At 61.8% G+C, this 15,683-nt stretch overlaps 1 protein-coding gene across 2 annotated transcripts; it reads left to right on the top strand.

Moving 5' to 3' along the window:
* Nucleotides 1-1,123: 1,123 nt before the first annotated feature.
* On the top strand, nt 1,124-15,631 carry SALL3 (spalt like transcription factor 3). Of its 2 annotated transcripts, XM_004579415.2 has the most exons (4): nt 1,129-1,640; nt 10,365-13,253; nt 13,470-13,807; nt 14,520-15,631. In XM_004579415.2, exons 1-4 carry the CDS (start codon nt 1,559-1,561, stop codon nt 14,949-14,951), a joined length of 3,741 nt encoding a protein of 1,246 aa, XP_004579472.2. In that variant the 5' UTR covers nt 1,129-1,558; the 3' UTR covers nt 14,952-15,631. The 2 variants fall into 2 exon arrangements, with proteins under 2 accessions (XP_004579471.2, XP_004579472.2); XM_004579414.2 differs by having other exon boundaries at nt 1,124-1,640; nt 10,365-13,807.
* Nucleotides 15,632-15,683: the final 52 nt, after the last annotated feature.

Here is a 15,683-nt window from a genome sequence, read left to right as displayed (position 1 = left end):
CCGGGTCTTCCGGAGGGCAGACCCCACCGCCCTGCAGGAGGGAGGTTTCGCGGCCCACTGGTCACCGCGGGCAGACGACGCCGGGGAGGCCATCTGCGCCGGAGCCCCGCACCAGACGGCGCCGCTCTCGAGGACATACGGTAGACATTTAGGAAGTGACTGGCGGCGGCGAGGCCCGGGTCGCATCCTGGAGGCCGCTCGGGGACCGATGACACGCGCGGACGCGTGTGTGCGGCTGCGGGTGGAAGGACGCGCGGAGCCGCGCACGCGCGCCGCGTCCTCCGCCGGAGTGTGCGGGGTTGCACGGGATGCGCGCGACTCCCGCACCTGCCCTGCCCCCGCCGCACGTCACCCTCGGAACCCCGAACACTGCGCGGGCAGCGCGCGGGACTTTAGTGTGGACTCAGAACTTTGCCGCTCTCGCCGCCCGCTCCGACGACGCCCGCCGCGAAGGGGAGCTGCGGGAGGGGACCCCCGCAGACCCCGGCGTCCCCTCCCTTCCCCGCATTGAGGCGGCAGCCAGCAGCGGGCGGGCGGGCGGGCGCGCGCGCGGGGGCCCCGCGGCCCTGGTGGCGGCGGCGGGCGGGGCTGGCGCTCCGAGTCGGTGGGGCCCGGGGGGCGGGGAGTGCGGGGAGGGGGTGGGTGGGGAGGGGGAGCCCGGGGGAGGGGAGGAGCCGCGCGGCCCGCGCCGCTTCCGAACCGGAAAGTTGATCTTGCCGAAGTCCCGCCAGCTCGGCGTGGCGCACTCCGCTCCGCTCCGGCCGCGAGCCTCCGAGCCCGGCAGGCCGCCGGGGCAGCCCGCGCCAGGAACCCCGAGCCCGGAGAGGAGATCCGGGGCGCGCGGGCCCCGGAGCCCGATCCCGCCCGGCGGCCGAGCGGCGCCGCGAGCCGCCCAGAAGCGTCAACGGCCGCTCGCCCCGCGCGCCCGGAGCTCGGGAGGCGCGGCGGCCGGGCGGCCCGGGCGAGACAAAGGCGCCGGGCCGGAGCCCTGCCCGCGGCCGCTCGCTCCGGGAGGGGCCGGCGGCGGCAGGAGGGGGCGGCGCGGGGCGCGGGCGGCGGCGCAGACGCTCTATAAAGGGGCGAGCCCCGCGCGCCGGCGGAGAGGGCGCCGCGCGGACGCCGCCAAAGTTTGCTGCGTGCGCCGCGCCGAGGGGCGCCCGGGCCGCCGAAGCCGCACCTGGCTGCCGAGGAGCGCGGCGGCGGGGCGCGGGCGGCGGGGCCCGCGATGCGAGGCGGCGCCCGGCAGCGCGCGCCCGGGTCCCGCAGGCGCCGCGGCCCCTCCTCGCCGGCGCGGCCGCTAATTGCGAGCGCGGCCTCATTTGCATAGGCCGTCCGAGTCCGCTGGAGGCCGGCCAATCGGCGCGGCCCTCGGCTAATGGCCATGCATTATTCACCAGCCTAATTGCTCAGCCCCATGCGCGGCCCGCGCAGCCGCCGCCGCCGCCCCGCGCCCCGCGCCCCGCGCCCGCCCGGCCGTCCCGCGACCGCCCCGCGCCAGCCCCGCCGCTGATGCCGCTGATGCCGCTGCCCCGCGCGGGGTCCCAGCGCCGCTAGCAGCATGTCTCGGCGCAAGCAGGCCAAGCCCCAGCACCTCAAGTCGGACGAGGAGCTGCCGCCGCCGGACGGGGCTCCAGAGCAAGGTAAGGGCCGGGGCGCCCACGCGGGCAGCGGCGCGGGAGGCTGCGCGCGTCGCCGCGGGGGAGCAAATGCCCCGGCCCCCGAGAACGAGTGTCCGCCCCGCGCGGGACCGGCCGCGCCGCCGTGGGACCTGGAGCCGCTGCCGGGCGCGCGCGGCCGCGGGAGGAGTTGAGGCCAAGTAAAGTTGGCTCGGCTGCGTGCGAGTTGGGGAGCTGCACGCGGAGGTGCCGTGGTCGGGGTGGGCTTTGGGGGCGGCGGATGGGTTGGAGGGGTCGGGGTGAGCGTCGCCGCATTGCACAAGGCCCTAGCCCGGCCCTGAGCGCCCCGGCTCTGGGGCCGACCCCGGCGCCCTCAGGACCCCGCTGCACTGGGGCCGAGCTTAAGGCCGAGCGCCCGGGGACGCGGCCGGGATGCTGCCGCCGGCCCAGCTTTGTTTGGCGCCGCGCGCCGTGGGCGCCCGGGGCGGTGCCCGGCCGGAGCCGGCCTGGGGCCCGAGCGGCCTCCTGCCCGACCCCGATGGCCTCGGTCCCTCGAGCCACCAGCTGGCCGTCCGGCTGACTCCTTTTCCGCGCGCCGTGGCAGCGCGTTGACAAACCCAGCGAGCGCAGAGCAAAAGTCTCCTGGCCTCTTCCTAATGGCCGACCTGAGAATTGGGAGGGAGTGGGCACGGCTTTAGCGTTGGGGTGCCTCCCGGCTAGTTCGGGGTCTTTGGGTAGTGACCGTTGTTTGTTTACTTTTGAGGGGGTTTCGAGGTTTTTCTTAGGCCTTTCTTCTGCTTTTTCGATACACCGAAATCGGGTGCCCGCGGCTCCTCCGCAGCGGTGCCGCGGGTAGGAACCCCCTCCAGACACGTCGGAGCGCGAGGGGCAGGCGCCGCCCGAGTTAGACCCCGAAGACTGCCTGAGGTAGCGGCCGCGCCTCCCCGGCGAGCAGCTCCAGGAGCCCCTAAAGCGCCCCGGCGAGATCCCCGGAACACGCTCGCCCTGCCCCGGCTCGACTCTGGGAGACAATGGCGCGGCCGGGTTGCGGGGTGCTGGAAGCCCGGAGCGGTTCCGAGGCACTCGCCGCGGGAGTTGGCGCAGCGCGAAAACGAAAGTTTGGGCACGGCGCGCGGCGGGGCCGAGGTGGGCCGAGCGGGGCGGCGGCCGGGGGCGGCGAGCGGTGCCGACGCGGGTCCGGGCGGCCGGAGCAGAGCGCGGCACGCTGAAAAGAAACGCCTGCATATGGTGGGTGGATTAGGGAGAAAGAATCTTTTTGTCATGGAAATGGAGTTTTTTTGTTTTGTTTACTTCATCACATAGAATTTCTCACACTTGGTTTGTTTTGTATCGCCCTCAATGACTACATGATCAAATGAATGGATTTATTTCTGCCGAATGAGAAAGACAGTCTCCAGTTCAAAAGAGGACATTGCATCCCAGCGAGGAATGCGAAAGCCGTATTCTTGTGGCTCCTGAATGGCTCCAAATCGGCTTTCACAGCCGCCCGAAACGCAACAATGTCAATAGGGCTCGGCTTTGTGGGCCCTTATCGAAAAGTGCAACGTCTTCCTCCAAGAAGGCGTATTTTAATTAAGCGAGCAAAACCCGGCGCGGCGCACCGAGCGCACCGCTCTGCGTTTTTCCTTCCGCCTTCCCAGTAAGAACCTGGTGAACTTGGGGCGCAGTGGGGGGAGTGCGCAGGGGGCGCCAGGCGCGTCCCCCCACCCCGTACTCCTCCCTGCTTGCTGCCTGGACTGGTTTAGAGATGCCGCGGACTGCCTGATTTTATTTTTAAAATGTTTACTCCTCGTGGGATCAGTCTTGTTTTTTTTTCCTCGTCCAGCGAACAGTATTTTTTTCACAGTCGGTGGGAGACTGACTGAGTTCTGCAACAGGCCACAGGCGGCCCGGCTCGAGTGTGCGTCCACGCTTGTTGGGGGGTCAAATGGCACAGCTCTTCCTGGATGCAGAGTCCAAGTAGATGAGTGGAGAGGCGACTGGGTGAAGGAGGGGGGTTGTGTTTTTTGTGAAGTGGCCCTCAGGCTGGGTGCTGCTGAGGGAGGCGCTGGCCAAGACCAGATCGCCCATCCCCCTACCCTGTCCTCCAAGCGGTTAGTCCGTGAGACCCACGGCAGTCAGGTGTGGTGTGAGGCCATCCGTACTGTGCATCGCTGGGGAGCAGGTCCATCCATCAGGGAGAGTGAAGGCTGTGGGCTGCCCCTGCAAACCAGCCCAGGCGTGCGGAGCCCCACTCGGACAAGGACCCAGGACTTATAATGACAACACACAATCGTAGCTGGGGGTTGCCTCACCGTGCCATGGCCAGTGCAGAACAAGGAAGAGTAACGAGGATTTTTATGAAGTTCTGAACTTACCGTTCTGCCAGAATTTTGAGTTTCCACCCAATGGAACTCTCCTTTAAAAAATATTCGCACGCTAGTTCAGTCTGACTTTAGTGTAAGTGCAGTGCAGCTGGGGTCCAGTTACTGCATGCTCCTGATAACAATATTTTGGACCTAAAAAAAAAAATTAAAGCTTGCTGTGAGAAAACAGTGCTCCACCCTCCTGAGCGCTCTAGGAGATGCGATGTTGCTGGGCTGCAGCCTTATTAAGTGGTTATTTACTCAAGTCCTCCCTGTCTCAGGAAATCTGCATTTAAAGAGGAACACAAGGATATTATAATTTAAAACAATTCACCACCCTGTGTTTTGTTGGCTCTACATGCAGCAAAGTTTTTATTTTCTGCCCATTTACAGTACTTGGCTATCTCAGAAGCCCTTTTAAACGTGGTGAGCACGTGATTGAAGAATGTACCAGTGGAATTCACAGGCTGTGTTTAAATTCAGGGGAAGGGCCACCCGCGCTCCGCGAAGAGGTCTTTTGCTTTTATCTGTGTATGCATGGCTTGCTCTCGGCAGCTCTCGGGCCACACTCCACACATTAACAATTCAGCATACCAAAAGAAACAATAGCAGAAGCCACTTTCCAACCACACAGGCAGATTGTTCCCCCAAGCCAGAAAGGTAAAGAGAAAGGGGGGGATTTGCAAACATTCTTTTAAAAATAATATTTAAAACTTACTTTAAAATGCACCTTGGGCCCAGTACCCCGGCGTGCCGGTCCATGGCTTGCGCAAGAGAGGGACTGCGGTGCCGTCCGCCTCGGACTTGGCCGGCACCACCAGGTTTGCCCGCTGTCGGTGGAGCCAGCAAGGTACCGAGTCACAGCAGGAATTACTTAGCAAGCTGATTGTTTTCTGTGTATTAGACGCAGGCAGCAGTGGGTCGGGTTTCATTTTCAGCCGCAGTGTGGAAGTGGCTTCCGCTGCACCTCCAGGTAGCTGGAAGGTGGGTGCCTTCCCTCTGAGGGTGCTGCTGCAGGGAACACCCTGGTAGTAAGCTCCACCAGCCCTGGGAACCCAGCATTTACATTTAAATATTGGCGAGGATCTTTTTAACTGCTAATGAGGTTACTCACCATCTTAATACTGCAGAATCATTTCCAAAAGCATGATTTTTTTTAACGGTGTGCTAGCTAGGAGGGTTTTTTTGGGGGAAAGGGGTGTCTTGCTAACTGCTTACTCTTTTTCTGCTTGAATTTTTGACCAATTGCCAGGTTGAGGTTAGGGCATCTTGGAGCCAGCTCTGTGGAGACGTGAGCTGGTGTGCGGCTGGGGGCAGCTTTGTCCGCAAGCTGTGGCTGAGCTGCCACACGACAGGACTGAGCATCCACGAAACCTATGTAAGACCAGAGGCTTTCGTAGCACCTTCAACTTTCTAGAAAGTTCTGCCTTCAATTGTTCTCTGAGAATTTCACTCAGCTTAAAATGTAGTTAACTATGCGAAGTGGTCTCCCGTAAAATGTGTGGAGTTTTCTCTGTCACTCCAGAACGCACGGGCGCTGCCCGAGACCGAGGTTTGGACCAGTTTTCTCAAGGGGCACAATTCCCCATGGGACATGCTGTGGTCAGGCTGCAGCCTGTCCCGCGTCGGCCTGCCCTTCAGCCTGTGTCCACAGCCAGCACAGCCACAAAGGGTGGGGTGACTTCCCGCCCGCTGCTGGCCAGCTCACAGTGCCCTGGGGGTCTCGCATGCTGACCATGGCCATCGGACCTTGTGCTGACCCGGAGCAGCGGACCCAGTGTTCACTGAGCTGCCTGGCTATTCCGATTCCCACGGGGGACCGTGCAAGTGTTTGTACTTCTCAGAGAGCCGGGAAGGCTGCCTTCCTTTATGTGGTCTTTGCATCTTGAGCTGTTTAATTAACCCTGCAGGCCGTGGATACCTTGTCCTCCTCCAAGGTGACCTTTGCCTGCCACCCCCCGCCGCCCGCACAATCCCTGGCTCTCGGCACCCAGGGCCGTGGCGCTCCTCTCCGTGGTTTTCTGGCGTGCGTGTGAACTTCCCCACAGACCGTGCCTGTCAAACCCTAGAGGGGCTTGCCCACCCGACCCCATGCTAGCCACCAATTGCCATCCCAACCCCTGGGCCGCCTGCTTCTGGGCGTAGCATGGCTGCCAGCCGTCCGTGGCCAATGGGCTGTGTGGACAAAGGCCTTGCAGGAGTACGTAGTTGGACTTTTTTATTCGTGTGCATGGTAGACTTGGAGAGCAGCCAGTCATGGAATTCTATTTGATATGACCTGTCACCTGGGCAAGCTCACGCGTCTTCCGAATGCAGACCATCACGGCAGCCTAGCCGGAAGTGACCACAACACCTTGGCCAGGCTGGAAGCAGGGCATGTCATGTGGATGTCTGGAGCGATGGGTGAGTGTAGGCTCTGTCTCCCCATGCCTACAGCCAGGCTGGGTGCGCACCCAGAAAGGAAGCAGTGTCTCCCGCCCCCCCCCCCCCCCCCCGCACAGATGAAAGGCCGAGCGTGTTTAAACGGAAGCCGGCCGCGCCTGTGCCACAGGTGGTCCTTAACCAGTTTGAGTGGTGGGCCGCTGAGTGGGAGTGTGTGGGCCAGCCCAGCGCTGAGCACGAGTGCCCTCCACCGTCCAGCTCCGAGCTCGCAGGCTCCGAGGGCTGCGGAGAGGGACAGAGGGATTTTTCTCTTGCGTCTGGAATTTCTTCTACATTGTTAAACACAGTAGGGGTCTCTATTTGTCTCCCCCTGTTTCACAGCTTGCGCTCACTATGTGATAATTCATCCTTCTTTATGGGATTCAGAGCTATCATAAGGAGTTAAAAAGAATTAATTTGCAAGAAAATAAGTGTCTCCGACCGATTTAGAAAACCTAAAAAAAATGCTTTCTGGATTTCTGAGAGATGGAAAAAGAGGATGCCTATGGTGACCATCAGCTGAGGAAGTTAACAACCCTCAGGCTGCTGGAAACGACCCCTGTGTCGATTTCCACGGATTAAAGGAGAGTAGCAAAAGGGAAGGCCAGTGCACTGAGCTTTGAGATGGAGAGCTGAGGCCCTGAGACTCGGCCTGCCTGTGAGGCCGGCTGTGTGCGGGGACAGAGCGAGGAATGCCTGAGAGCTGCGGCTTGCCCAGCAAGGTATGTTTGGCTCACCTGTGTCTCCTGTCCTGTGGCTCACCTGGCATCTTGTGACATATCGCCACATCCACCCAGAGCTGAACTGGGGGATCTGAGAAGGGGGGCTGTATGGGAGAGGGCCAAGCTGCCATCTGCTGCTGTCCTCTTTCTGGAAGCTTCCTCTGCAGGCCTTGGCCACTCTGTAGGACCCAGGCCCCATGGAGTGCTCACTCAGGAGCCAAGGGAGGGTTTCGAGGGGCTAGCTGTGTGGGGGCTTCTAGGGCAGGTAGCAGACGGGGCCTGGAGGCTGCTGGGGGCGCCTGACATCAGCCAGGTCGCTTCCGGTCACCTCGACAGGCATTCCTGCTGATCAGCAGGGCATGGTGGGCCCTGCCGCATCCTTGGTGCATCGGTAGGCATATTTCTTGCCTCGTCGTCGTAACATAACCTGCTGTGCTGAGCCCTGGCCTGTTTTATTTACAGGTTCAGGTAGCTCAGTTGTTGAAGAGTAAGCGTGCAAAAAAACAATTAACTCTGACTTGAACCTTGGTGTTTGCAATGCTCTGATTCTCCTCTTAAAGAGACAGAGGGAAGGTGCATATTTCTCAGACTCACTCCCTGTCGTGAGGGTGTTTGCTGCAGACCTGGGTTTGAACGGGCCTGTCAGTTGCATGAACAGATGGTTGAATCGCTTGAATGTAACCCCGCATTGGCGCCTCGAGCGGGCAGCGCAGGGCTCGGTTCAGACTCCCCCGCGTGGGTCTTCCTGCTGTAGATGGCGTCTAGAAACTGTTGAGGTAGGGGCTGGTGCAAAGGCCATGTGTCAAGCAGCCAGGAAAGCCAGGTTCCCTGACAGACTGTCCAGCACGGCCTCCCGGGTCCTCTGTGTCCTGTGGAGGCAGCGAGCCTGTCGGGCCCTCAACCGGTCTGTTAGGTTCAAGCAGCGGTCACTGCCGTCGGGCAGTGTTTGTAACCTTGCCGTTCTGATGCTGGCCTAGCTCTCCCAGCCCTCTGGGCCCCTGTGTCTGGTGGAGTAGCGTCCCTGTTGACAGTGTGACCTTGAAGGTGGCTGTCATGTGTTATCCACTTTCTCTGAAGACCCTAACAGCAGCAGGTAACAGTGATTCTGACCTGTTCATGCGGTCGCCAGTGGAACTGGGGGGTCTCACTGACCTTCCGCTTGATGGCTGAGGTTGCTCTGAGAGCCGAGTGATGAAGCTTGGCTGCTTCAGAAGTTCCCTGAGGACTCGGAACGCCAGGGTGCCCTTTGGACCCAGTTTCCTTCTTGGGCTGTGAAGAAGCCTCAGTGGAAGTATCGTGTGGCCATTGCCTTGAAGTAATCATGCTTGGGGGTCACCGGAAGCTGAGCAATTTGCATTATTTGGCAACAAGGGCCCAAGTCTGCACATGAAAAATCGGTTGTGACTTAGCAGACTTGCCGATGGGAGAAAAATGAACCGACCACACTCGGGGCGTTTGGGAAAAACCTGAGGAGATGTGAGCATGCCGTGCTTAAGGCCAGCAGAAGCACGCTTTGTGTAAAGACACAAGCGGTGTCGTTCCTGCAGCACAGCGCGCGCACACCCAGCACAGTCGGTGATCCGGCTGTTGGAACAGCTCTGCCACCACAGTCCCCACGGCATGAGAACAGTGGGCAGTGCGGCTGCCCAGTGACGTCGGGGGATGTGGGAAGTGGAAGGAGCCCTCGGGGAAGCAGCGCTGCTGGTCAGCACTGTTGGGGTCCCAGGTGGGAAACACGGGGAGTATTCTGAGCCGCTGCTGTTCTCCGAGGAGCACCGGTGTTTCTTACGGCCGCGTGGGCGGGCTTGGACGGGGGGACTGGGAGCGTTTCCACTATTGGAAACAAGTTTGGTACCACAGATTTGCAGCGTCTTTGTGCTTATGACGAAGCCCTGGCTGCTGAGCAGTGTTGAGGCTCTTGTTTGGTTTGTGGGGTTGTTTCTTGGTCCCCACCCCATCAGCAGCTTCAAAACCGCACCCCACCAGTCTTGAGCACCTGGAGGACTCTGCCCACTCCCCGGCCACTGCAATGCCCTCAGTCCCGTCCTGAGGCTGCCAGCTCTGGCCTGGCCCCTGGATGCTGAGCTGACCGGCAGTGTGGCGGCTGCAGGCTCGGTTAGCTCTCGGCTTGCACAGCTAGGCCAGCCGAGCTCAGGCTCACTGCACACTGCTGTTCATCAGGGGCAAACAACCCTGGAGGGACGCCTCGCGGGGGCCCTGCCTGGCCCCCAGACACCATCTGCTTCTCCAGGAAGCTTCTGAAGATCGCGGCCTCTCACGACCTCACTGGCAGATGTCTTTCCCAGCCACCCCCAGGAAGTGATGTGAAGGGACTTTGGCCAACCTGTGCTGTGCTCCAGAGGCTTCCGAGCACACGTGGGTGGGATCATGGCAGGCTGGTAGCCGTTGCCCTGGGGTTTGGGTTCCTTCCGACTGCCACTCCAAGGAGGTCGTGGCCCGTCTGGAGTGCCCGCTGCCTGAAACCCAGGGCTGGTAGTACTGATTCCTCTTTCTGCTCAGTCAGTGAGTGTGTCTGGCTACTGGCTGGATGTGGCTTCTGTGGGCTGGCAGGGTGGGACATGTGTGTCCAGTTCAAGGCTCCCGGCCACACCAGTCCCCAGGCATCTTGCTCACGGATTCTGTAGAAGGCAAGAAGGCAGAATGTAGCTACCCAGCTCACCCCCGTCCATCCCTGATCCGTGAACTTGCAATGTGCAATTCCTCACTGTTCACAGACTGCTGGCTTCCACTGCCCAGTAACACCAGTGTGTCACTTTGGTTCATTTTGCTGAGAAATATTTGCACCTGACAGAGCCAGTTAGTTGTATCAAACACAATTCATTGTAACCCTGGATGGGCCAGACTTGCACTGCACAGCTAGCCCTGGGGCGTAGCCTGGCTGTGGGGGAGGTAGAGACTGGACGGCTTGGCCAAGAGTTTCCAGGAACCGGGAGGGTCCCAGTCATGCCATGATTAGAGGTAGCAGCACCAGGTGGGCATGGTGGGGACGCAGCCCTGGGGTAGCCCAAGTCGGGGGGAGGGCGGGCCTCCTAGGCAGCCAGGGAGCCGGCAGAGGGTCTGAGAGCATCAGAAATCAATGGCGTCTATGGGATTTCATTAAGCAGTAGGATCCACAATCGACAGGGCCTCATCATTTGATAGATTGAGCTAAGGAAATGATGAGCCAGGTTGAGTGGGCTGTGGACCACTGGCGCTCACGCCTTCTCTCGCTCTTGCAGCCGCTGCGGGGGCCAGTGCCGTGGATGGGGACAGCGGGGATGAGAGCCGCAGTGGCAGTGAGGACAGCAACGTGTGTGCCAAGTGCTGTGCTGCCTTCTTCAAGTGGGCCGACTTTCTGGCCCACAGGAAGGCCTGCACACAGAACCCACTCGTGCTCATCGTCGACGAGGATGAGCCCGCCCCGGCCTCCGATGATGGCCCCGAGCCCTCGCCTGCCAGCTCGCCCAGCCAGCGCACCGACAGCGAGGGAGCTGCCGAGGAGGGCACGGTCACTGCTGCCGCAGAGGGCACTGAAGGCACAGAGGGCGGCGACATGAAGTCCTCTGAGAAGACGGAGGAGCCCATGGATGCAGCACCCTCTGGGGACTGCAGCTTCCCAGTCTCCGGTACGCCCAAGGTACCCCTGGTGCAGGCCCCCGAGCCGGCATCCACAGGCACCTATGGCATCCCCAGCACGAACGTGACCCTGGAGACCCTGCTGAGCACCAAGGTGGCTGTGGCACAGTTTTCGCAGGGGGCTCGTGCAGCAGGCGGTGCGGGCACGGGCGTGGGTGCTGTGGCCATCCCCATGATCTTGGAGCAGCTTGTGGCCCTGCAGCAGCAGCAGATACGCCAGCTGCAGCTCATCGAGCAGATCCGCAGCCAGGTGGTCCTGATGCACCGCCAGCCCCCAAGGCCCGTACTGAACCCCACGGTGGCTGCGGCTGCCCCCACCCACGGGGCGCCCTCGTCCACCCCAGGGCCCAGCCCGCTGCAGGGGCTGGCGCCGACGCCAGCCCTGCAGCTCCCGGGCACCTCAGGCCCTGCTCCCATGGGTGCGCCCTCTGCCTTTGAGGGTACTGCACTCCTGCAGCAGCAGCCTGCACCCCCTGCCGGGGCCCCCGCTGTGCCAGCCGAGTCCAGCGCACCCTCCACCTCCGGCCCCACGCCGGCCTCGGCTGGGTCCACAGCGTCTAGCGCCTCACAGCCGCAGAACACCTGCACGCCGCTCGGTCCTGGGCCCCTCGTGGGTGCTGCGTCCCTGCCCAGTGCACTTCTACCTCAGTCCTCTTCCAGCAGCGTCATCTTCCCCAACCCACTGGTCAGCATCGCGGCCACCGCCAACGCCCTGGACCCGCTTTCGGCACTCCTGAAGCACCATAAGGGCAAGCCACCCAACGTGTCTGTGTTCGAGCCCAAGGCCAGTGCCGAGGACCCCTTCTTCAAGCACAAGTGCCGCTTCTGCGCCAAGGTCTTCGGCAGTGACAGCGCCCTGCAGATCCACCTGCGCTCACACACGGGCGAGCGGCCCTTCAAGTGCAACATCTGCGGGAACCGCTTCTCCACCAAAGGCAACCTCAAGGTGCACTTCCAGCGGCACAAGGAGAAGTACCCACACATCCAGATGAACCCCTACCCCGTGCCCGAGTACCTCGACAATGTGCCCACCTGCTCGGGCATTCCCTATGGCATGTCATTGCCCCCTGAGAAGCCCGTGACCACCTGGCTGGACAGCAAGCCTGTGCTGCCCACCGTGCCCACCTCTGTGGGGTTGCAGCTCCCGCCCACAGTCCCTGGCACCCACAGCTTTGCTGAGTCCCCCAGTGTCACCCCTGGCAGCCGCTCGCCACAGCGGCCCTCCCCGGCCTCCAGTGAGTGCACCTCCCTGTCCCCTGGGCTGAGTCACGCTGAGGTGGGCATCCCCACGACGACCACGGCAGTGGCCACTGAGTCCCCCCAGCCGCTCCTCAGTGGGACTTCTCTAAGTAAGAGTGAGCCAACCAGCCTGGGCTTGCCCGGCCCTGGTGCCAGGGCAGGAGACCCCGCAGCAGCCGGCACAGACGGGGTCGGCAGCGGTGTGTCCTGCAGCCTGGGCAGCCCAGGCCTCCCCCCTGTGGCCGAGCAGTTCAAGGCACAGTTCCCCTTCGGGGGCCTGCTGGACTCCATGCAGACGTCGGAGACCTCCAAGCTGCAGCAGCTGGTGGAGAACATCGACAAGAAGATGACCGACCCCAACCAATGCGTCATCTGCCACCGTGTGCTGAGCTGTCAGAGCGCGCTCAAGATGCACTACCGGACGCACACGGGCGAGCGGCCCTTCAAGTGCAAGATCTGCGGCCGCGCCTTCACCACCAAGGGCAACCTCAAGACCCACTTCGGGGTGCACCGAGCCAAGCCGCCGCTGCGAGTGCAGCACTCGTGCCCCATCTGCCAGAAGAAGTTCACGAACGCGGTGGTGCTGCAGCAGCACATCCGCATGCACATGGGCGGCCAGATCCCCAACACGCCGCCGCCCGACGGCCTGCAGGACGCCATGGACACCGAGCTGGCCGCCGGGGCCCTGAGCGGCTACGACGACGACATGGACGACAACTCCATGGAGGAGGACGCTGAGCTCAAGGAGGCGGCCGGCGGCGATGTAGCCAAGCCGCTGCTGGGCCTCGCCAGCTCCTGCCCACCCTCACCACCCTCCGTCATCTCCAGCATCGCCGCCCTGGAGAACCAGATGAAGATGATGGACTCTGTCATGAGCTGCCCACCGCTGGCCGGCCTGAAGGCTGCGGAGAACGGCTCCGGGGACAGCGACCGGCTGAGCAACGACTCCTCCTCCTCGGCCGTGGGTGACCTGGAGAGCCCGGCACCGTCCGAGTCCTCATCCTCCCGGGCGCCGTCCCCGACCCACAGCCACGGCGAGAGTTTCCGCTCCAAGTCCCCCGGCCTCTGCAGCCAGGAGGAGCCGCAGGACATCCCGCTCAAGACGGAGCGGCCAGACAGCACCCCGCCCCCGCTGCCTCCCCTGTCCACCCCCGGGAATGGTGGCGGCGCCCTGGACCTGACCGGCCCCCCGGGCCGGCCGGCCATCAAGGAGGAGCCCCCCTTCAGCCTGCTGTTCCTGAGCCGCGAGCGGGGTAAGTGTGCCGGCGCGGTGTGCGGGATCTGTGGCAAGCCCTTTGCTTGCAAGAGCGCGTTGGAAGTCCACCACCGCAGCCACACAAAGGAGCGCCCGTTCGTGTGCGCCGTCTGCAGGCGCGGGTGCTCGACCCTGGGGAACCTGAAGCAGCACTTACTGACGCACAGGTTGAGGGAGATACCTTCTCAGGTGTGTGACCCCGACTTTGCTCTAGGTCCCAGCCAAAGCACGCCTAGCCTGGTCGCCAGTGCCACACCCGCCATGATCAAAATGGAGATGAATGGCCACTCCAAGGCCATCCCCCTGGGCGAAGGTCCACCACTGACCGGAGTCCAGGTCCCTGGAGGGCCCCCGACAGCTGTGAGCCCAGGCCTGACACCCATGCTCGCCCCCCCACCACGCCGGACACCCAAGCAGCACAATTGCCAGTCGTGCGGGAAGACCTTCTCCTCAGCCAGCGCCTTGCAGATCCATGAGCGCACGCACACTGGCGAGAAGCCCTTTGGCTGCACCATCTGCGGCCGGGCCTTCACCACCAAGGGCAACCTCAAGGTGAGGCGTGTGTGTGTGTGTGTGCACATGTGTGACAGGCAGCAGGGCCTCCACCAAGGGCAGTCTCAAGGTGAGGCGCGTGTGTGTGTATGTGTGTACATGTGTGACAGGCAGCAGGGCCTCCACCAAGGGCAGCCTCAAGGTGTACATGTACGTGAGTGATGATGGGGTTTCACCGCCAAGGCAGCCTCAAGGTGAGGTTTGTGTGTGTGACTGTAGTGTAATGGGTGTTCATTGCATGTGTGCACATTTAAGGCATGCCCACCTCTTGTTGGGCAGCGAGAAAGGCAGGACTCTGCAGAGGCACCCCCTGCGTGCAGAGTGAGGGCTCACCCCCTGCTGTTAAACAGGTTTGACTCTGCCCTTGGACTTCAGCTGCTAGCCTGCTTAATGGTGACAGAGACGAGGCTTGCCTAGAAAATTCCAGAACCCTGGGGAGGGGGGCATTTGGAAACAGTTCCACAGGTGTGCTACGTTCATGTCAGACCACGTGTACATCTTCACATGTTCCTCAGGCAAGGTGGCCCAGGCCCCGCCCAGGGCACCACCTTCAGCCTGCCCAGGACTTGTGCCCTGGCCAAATGAGCGCCAGCTGCAGGTGGCCCCTCCTCGGGTCAGCCACAGGATCCCACGTGGGTGGCTAGGGCAGCTGGCGTGACACAGCTAGGGGGGACTTGCTCACCTGTGGGCCGTGGCTCTGTGTCTCACATAGGTGCACATGGGAACACACATGTGGAACAACGCCCCTGCAAGGCGCGGCCGCCGCCTGTCAGTGGAGAACCCTATGGCCCTCCTGGGCAGCGATGCCCTCAAGTTCTCCGAGATGTTTCAGAAAGACCTGGCAGCCCGAGCCATGAACGTGGACGCTAGCTTTTGGAACCAGTACGCCGCCGCCATCACCAACGGGCTGGCCATGAAGAATAACGAGATCTCCGTGATCCAGAACGGCGGCATCCCCCAGCTCCCAGTAAGTCTCGGTGGAAGCGCCATCCCCCCGCTGGGCACTGTGGCTGGCAGCATGGACAAGACACGCACTGGTGGCAGCCCGCCCATGGTGAGCCTGGACAAAACGAGCCCTGAGACGGGGGCCGGCCGCCCCTTTGCGAGGCTCATTGAGGACAACAAGGAGATTGGCATAAACTAGCCGGATGCACCGTGGCTCGGTCTGTCCCTGCCGCCCCCCACAACCCACCCTCAGTCCGAAGCTGGAGCCGTCGTGCCTGGGTTCTCATGGTAGAAAACGCTCCCCTGGGGAACCCTGCCAGCTCTTATGTACATTTCCGTCAAGGCCGGAGGGCCCTCACACGGCCGAGAGGGGGTTCCCAGGGCGTAGCTGCCCCGAACGGACCTGAGTGCGCTGTTGGCGCTCCCGCCTCTGCAGGGGCCGAGGACCCGCGGGCTGCGGCTGCGCCTTCATCCATAGTATTTATAATGTTAAGATTACGCGGGTATCTGGCACTGTAATAGCTCCAGTCTGAGATGAGCTTTTGTATAGCAGAATACATCTGGCTATGTCATTTTTTTTAAGCGAGATTTGTTTTTCCTATGAATAAGTGGATTATCTCAGTGCAGGCAAACTTGTGAAGTTTCGTTGGGAAAGATAGCATGCCTTTTGTGTGCAAGCACCTATCGGTAACAAGCTCCCCCCCTTGTTTTTGGTTTTTGACTTCAGTGTCTGTAGCTGCTATGTGGACACTTGGACACTTGTTCTCGGGTGTGGTCTGTAGCCCAGTGAATGGGGGACAGTCACAGACACACGGCACCATGAGCCGCTGTGACATCTCACGTGATCAAAGCTGTACAATAAAAAGTAATGTTTGTATAATGTGGTCGCAATTCTTAATTTATACTCTGGCACTTTTAGTCTTTTGTATTG

The sequence above is a fragment of the Ochotona princeps genome, chromosome 18 (assembly GCF_030435755.1).
Source record: "Ochotona princeps isolate mOchPri1 chromosome 18, mOchPri1.hap1, whole genome shotgun sequence".
Taxonomy (NCBI): Eukaryota; Metazoa; Chordata; class Mammalia; order Lagomorpha; family Ochotonidae; genus Ochotona; species Ochotona princeps.
Note: the sequence above shows the minus strand (reverse complement) of the source record. Positions and strands in the feature narration are given on the sequence as shown.

Bases quoted from the DNA above. Each gene is read 5' to 3' on its own strand.
- SALL3 (XM_004579414.2), top strand. From the start codon at position 1,559: ATGTCTCGGCGCAAGCAGGCCAAGCCCCAGCACCTCAAGTCGGACGAG. The intron at 1,641-10,364 runs GTAAGGGCCGGG...TCGCTCTTGCAG, and splicing joins GGACGGGGCTCCAGAGCAAG to CCGCTGCGGGGGCCAGTGCC. The intron at 13,808-14,519 runs GTGAGGCGTGTG...TGTCTCACATAG, and splicing joins CCACCAAGGGCAACCTCAAG to GTGCACATGGGAACACACAT.